Below are 6,000 nucleotides of genomic sequence, written 5' to 3'. Positions count from 1 at the left end.
ATTAAAAAAAAAAACTGTTTAAAACTCTATTTCTCCTAGAATATCTTATTATGGAGAGACATCAAAGGGCTCTGAAAATGAAAAATTATCAGCAAGACAAAGCTTTCTCACAAATTTAAAAGGAAAAAAAAATTTAATGTTATCACACTAACTGAAAACAAATGGATGGGAATAATACAGGAATGTCATCAAAAGGAAAAATTTGGAAGACTTGGAAACTAACTATATATGGTAGGGTGAGGTGACCAGGTTTTTTCACTCTGATGTCTAGAATGGTGATAACTTAAGAACTGAGAAAATCTAGAAAGAAAACCTGTTTGACAACAGAAGCCCAGCTTCAGATTTTGGATCTGATAAGCTCAAAATGGCAGTGAGAGTTTTAACCAGAAATGTTTAGCAGGTAACCATTCAATCTCTGCTTGAAAAGGAAGAGAGGTCAGGACTAGAGCTATAGACCCAGGAATCATAATCAGGAAGATCACAACTGAAGCTACAGAGCTGCTTAGAATATAATAATATATGGCAAAGACACTGATTAAGATGCAGCAGCAATGTCTCCATAAATGTCTGTGGCTCCCAATGGAACACCAATTGGAAGCCCTTCCCCTAGAATGCAGGAGTTGCAGTGACATCTTTACAGCACAGAATGGTCAAGAACATCTGAAGACTGAGCACTGTGCAAGTAGTCTAGGCCAGGACAAAGCAGGAAGCTCTTTCCTAGGGGTTGTAAATCCTCTTTCTCTAAAGGGAAGGCATACAGATTTAAGGATATTACCTGGGGGATGACAGCTCAGCCAGGCCTCCCCTTCGTCCTTCCTATGAAGAGAAACAAAAACCTAATTAGACTCACTCAATGTCAAAATGGATGTCATTGATGAAGGGGAGAAAGCATATAATTTCCAGTTTAGCCACAGCACTTACACAAATCAGTCTAATACCTTATCCAGGCATAGACAAATTTTATTGGTTGAAGAAATGCTTATGGGTTGTGTTTAATGCATAGACCTGTTAGTCAAATGAAGCTCAAGTACTTCATCATGAAACACTTATTAGTTGCACAATCGGGGGCAACTTACTTCTTGATTCTAGACTTGTGTTCTCTCAAAGGTGGTCCTCAACAAGGGTCAGTGTTCTTCCTATTACACATCTGATGTTGTAGTAATAAGGTTTATTTTATTTCAGCCCTAGTAAGGCATAAGTTTCTTAAATGCAGGAGACTATGTTTCATTCATCTTCACCATTGTTTCCATTTTAAAAACCCATTAGTATAATAGTTGCCATTCATCGCACTGCTGTTGGAGAAGGAAAAGGCAACCCACTCCAGTATTCTTGCCTGGGAAATCCCAAGGACAGAAGAGCCTGGCCGGCTTTAGTCCATGGCAGACACGACTTAGGGGCTAAACACTGCGGTACCGCTGTACTCAATTTGGTGCCTAGCAAAATAACTTGCACAGTATATGATCCATATTTGCTAAATAAATGAATGGTTTGCTGTACATTCCAATTAAGCTGTTAGCGTCTCGAAGGCAGGAACCACCCCTTAAGTTTAGAGTACACATCTGAACTCCGCCGAGCATCTATCTAGGTCAGAGTCTGGACATGGTAGGGGTTCCACTGTTCCCTGAAAAGACCTGTGAAGTGAAGTGAAAGTCACTCCGTCGTGTCCACCTCTTTGGGACCCCATGGATCATACACAACATGATTAACACACCACTAGGGGCCGGAGTAGGCAATGGCACCCCACTCCAGTACTCTTGCCTGGAAAATCCCATGGACAGAGGAGCCTGGTAGGCTGCAGTCCATGGGGTCGCGAAGAGTCAGACATGACTGAGCGACTTCACTTTCACTTTCCACTTTTATACATTGGAGAAGGAAATGGCAACCCACTCCAGTGTTCTTGCCTGGAGAATCCCAGGGATGGGGTCGCACAGAGTCGGACACGACTGAAGTGATTTAGCAGCAGCAGTAGCAGTAGGGGTCGAGAAGCATGCCAAGACTCCTGGTGATGCAGATTGCTGGGACTTTTGGAAATATAAGGACCAATAAGTATTTGCTAAATGACCATCATTACTTGGCCAAGAGTCTTCCTGCCTCTCAGTTTTCCTGTCTTTCTCCAACTCGTTGATCCTATTCTGCCTCTGCCATCACACGACGCATACGTGTTTCCTGGGATTCAGCATAACTCTTCCGAAAATGAAAAACAATGACCATGTGGGTTTGAGACTTCTTTTTCTAGGCTCAGGGTTCCCTCAACAATTGATGAGGCAACCCCTATGGACATCTGGGTCGGGGGTGGCGCTCCTTAACGTAAAGGCAACAATCCGCTACCCGCCTCCTATGTCCCACTTCTGGACCTGGATTCACCTGAGAGCCTGGGCCCAGTCGCTCTGAATCCTCAAAGGTGCCGCCATCTTGACCCGCCTCCACCAGCCCGCCCCTTCCGCTCTCTCCCGGAAGTGGATTTCCCATAGTGGCTGCGTCGAGAACGAAGGGCGGGATCTACCCCGAAAAGCCGCTAATGAAAATACGCTGTGTATTCTCTTTCTCTTCCCGCCCCTTTGCGCGCGCGCTCCCTGCAGGAAGCTGGTTCCTGAGCGGAGGTTTACCGGGTAACTCGATAGAGTTACAACTGCCTGCAAAACCGACGCCGCTGTGCAGCAGCGCGCGTTCGAGTCCTCCTGTCTGCCTGTTCGGTGAGCACTGTGTGCCGCGATCTTACGCGGTGAAGCCTAGCGCTCACAGCGCGGGCTCGCGAGTGCGCACGCGTCCTCTCCGGAACTTGACCGCCTGGGTTTTTCTGCTTACCCATCCTTTCAATGCGTTCTTAGTCCAGGCTGGCCTTCGCGAATCAACTGCCGACCATCCAGCCTGCCCTGGTCTCTGAGGGAGGGTCTTCCATTTTTTACTCAGGGGAGACTGAAGCCAGGTTGGGGTGGGGAAAGAATATGACAGCATTTACTTAAGTCCTTTTGTAGCCCATGCACTTCTCCCTTATTAGCATCTTATTCCTTGCAGTAACTCTGTGAGTTAGATATTACCTTAAGAAGGAAACTAAGGGATTTCCTGTGTAGTCCAGTCGTTAAGATTGCCCTTTCACTGTAAGGGACACCAGTTCGCTTCCTGTTAGGGGGACTAAGATCCCACATGCCAAAATACTAAAAAAAAAAAAAAAAATGCGTGGTAAGGCGTGTGCATAGTAAAACGAGGTGCCAGTATTTGAATCCGGATTTTTTGGCTTAGAATCCAAGGCACTGTTCTTTCCACCATACTATTTCAAGAGGCTTGCCCTTGCCTTTAAAGAGCTCATAGTATATTTAGAAAGAGGAAACATGTATAGTAATAGGAGTTATCATTTATTGAACTCTGGACGTGCCAGGCTCCTTATGTGCATTATCTCATTTAGTCTTCAGTCTTGTGAGATAGATTTGATCTCTGTTTTTCAAGAGAGATTATAAAGTGTAATTTGCTTAAAGTATCCCAGTGAGTCAGTGACCAAGCTAATTTTCCAATCCAAGTTTGTTTTCAAAGCCCATTTTCTCCCTCCTCCCTTGCCTTCAAAGCAAATGAATTTTGTGTCCGGCTTTAGAGTTCTTGGGCTTTTCTGGTGGCCCAGAATGTAAAGAATCTGCCTGTAATGCAGGAGACCTGGGTTCAATCCCTGGGTTAGGAAGATTCCTGGAGAAGGAAATGGCAACCTGCTCCAGTATTCTTACCTGGAGAAATCCATGGACAGAGAAGCCTGGCGGGCTACAGCCCATGGGGTATCCAAGAGTCTGGACAGGACTGAGCAATTAACACTTTCACTTTCATAGAGTTCTTAAAACCTTTTTGTGACTTCCACATTGCCCTCTTGACACCTTAACATGCGGTCTTCCTAAGATCAGATACTTTCTCAACTCATCACTTTCACTAATTTTCCTGTTCTCATACTCTATTCTCTAGTCATGTAAAACTTTCAGTTCATCTCATGTCAAATTCTGTCTCAAATCCCCACCCTGCTCTTCCATTGATTAGGAATATTCTTTGCATCTCTGCTCTTCCCTTTTCATCTTTCAAGTCTCAGTTTAGAAATCACTTTCTGGAAAAATTATTAAAATATTAAAAAAAAAAAGAAAAGAAATCATTTTCTGCAAGAAGGCCTCCCTGCCTGTTTGTCCCCTTGTCTGGCTTAGGTAGTCTCCACTGTCTTCCCAATTTTAGCTGTTTATACATACTGTACACAAGTAAATAGCCTTTTAACTTACCTAAATTATAAACTCTATGAAGGCGGGAAGTGTATCTGTCTTGGTCACTCTTGTATCCTCAACTCTAGCACAGAGCTTGGTACATGATAGATACTCAATGATAATTTGTTAAATGAATCAGAGACCCAGGAAAGGCATTGAGGAGTCTTAGCTTATTTATAGCCTGTCATGGTTAAATTTGTACAAAGGCTGAGTCATTTATCTTCAAACCTCTCTTAAGTTCCTTCTATATGCTACATTGTGCTGGGTGCTCTGAAGCAGGTGATTATGGAAAGGCAATGTGGGCAAGTGCAGCTCACATTAAGTATTCTCACACCTCACAAACTTAGTTCTTGCCCTGTACCTCGTATGCTCTCTGTTCTCCACACAACTCTCCATTCTCCCAAATGTCAAACCCTACCCATATGTGTTTACTCTCTCAAGTACTAAACTGTGTTTTTCTCCAGCCATAGAATAAGGCTAATTGGAAAAAAGATTGCTTCTCCAATAGGAGAAAAGAGATAGCTTTCCCAGAAATGTGACATTTCACCTAATTCCAATTCTATTAGAATCCATCTGAGCTTATTAGTGCTGTGCTGAGCGTTCTCACATACTTTATCTCATTCTGTTCAGTTGAGACCATTTTGCAAGCCTAGTGCTGGGGGTACCAGGGTGAATCAGGCCCAGTATTTGTCCTCAAATAGCTCACAATCTCCAAGGGGAGACATAGGCATAAATAGGCTATAACAGTGCAGTGGTCAGTGTTGTTTATAACAGAGAAACATATAATCATGTCCCTACTCTAACCTTGCTCCTGTTGATATTCTAGAGACTCTGGAAGATGTCAGCCCAAGGCCATGCCTGGTCCCGACAGGTGAAGAAGGAGGATGAAGAAGAGGACCCGCTGGACCAGCTCATCTCCCGCTCAGGCTGTGCTGCTTCCCACTATGCAGTGCAGGAGTGCATGGCCCAGCACCAGGACTGGAGGCAGTGCCAGCCACAGGTGCAGGCCTTCCGGGACTGCATGAGTGCACAGCAGGCAAGGCGGCGGGAGGAGCTGCAGAGGCTGAAGGAGCAAAGCAGCGCCCGCCGCTGAGACCCCAAGCCACCTATCCCCAGAGGATGGCCCTGCAGAAACCAGCACCCAGACAGATCATGGGAGAAAGGAATCCTCAACAGTGGAAGTGTGGGCCAAGAACTGTAAGACTTGGGGATAGTATTTGGGCCTGTGGCCAGAGCCAGGCAGCCATGGGTTTGGACATGAGCTGTCATATTGAGATCCCACACATCCTCACCCATATTGTGTCACCAATATTAAATATTGACCAGTATTTGCCATGTAAAACAATAAGGGATGCTCTCCTATGCTACATCTCGGGTCAGTGTGTCAAGTACTGTGTTGATTATATGGACATTTAATTTCAAAGTAGATTCACAATCTAAAGGTAAATTGGTTACCCTTAATCATTTCTTCATTTATTCGGTCATAGGTTCCAAAACAGCCAGGCTTATGAGACCTCATGTGCCAGGCACTGTGTAGGAAATGGATATGATGCAAATATATCTCCCTTCATATTGCTTTAGTCTGGTTTGAGAGAGAAACAAAACACTAGAACAACTAATTTCTGATAATGATACAAATGACTTTATCTTTCATCAACTGTTCTGGATATTTCAGTCAGTCTAATGAAAGGAAGAAGGTAAATGGGAAAACAAATACTAAGTTCCTCTCGTATGTCAGACTCTGTTGTATTAACAGATACAGAGTCTGATTTGA

At 44.2% G+C, this 6,000-nt stretch overlaps 2 protein-coding genes across 2 annotated transcripts in view; one reads left to right on the top strand and one right to left on the bottom strand.

Moving 5' to 3' along the window:
* PAAF1 (proteasomal ATPase associated factor 1) overlaps positions 1-2,462 on the bottom strand; it is a 39,591-nt gene extending 37,129 nt beyond the window's left edge. Inside the window, exons 1-2 of the mRNA XM_043481693.1 lie at positions 2,365-2,462; positions 776-816 (exon numbers count right to left, since the gene is read on the bottom strand). Coding sequence (XP_043337628.1) covers positions 776-816; positions 2,365-2,411 — 88 coding nt within the window. The 5' untranslated portion in view covers positions 2,412-2,462. The remainder of the gene's footprint in view (positions 1-775; positions 817-2,364) is intronic.
* Positions 2,463-2,513: 51 nt separating this feature from the next.
* LOC122449740 (cytochrome c oxidase assembly factor 4 homolog, mitochondrial) lies at positions 2,514-5,673 on the top strand. The gene is made up of 2 exons (XM_043481695.1): positions 2,514-2,693; positions 5,053-5,673. Exon 2 carries the CDS (start codon positions 5,065-5,067, stop codon positions 5,317-5,319), a length of 255 nt encoding a protein of 84 aa, XP_043337630.1. The 5' UTR covers positions 2,514-2,693; positions 5,053-5,064; the 3' UTR covers positions 5,320-5,673.
* Positions 5,674-6,000: the final 327 nt, after the last annotated feature.

Source organism: Cervus canadensis, chromosome 11 (assembly GCF_019320065.1).
Source record: "Cervus canadensis isolate Bull #8, Minnesota chromosome 11, ASM1932006v1, whole genome shotgun sequence".
Taxonomy (NCBI): Eukaryota; Metazoa; Chordata; class Mammalia; order Artiodactyla; family Cervidae; genus Cervus; species Cervus canadensis.
Note: the sequence above shows the minus strand (reverse complement) of the source record. Positions and strands in the feature narration are given on the sequence as shown.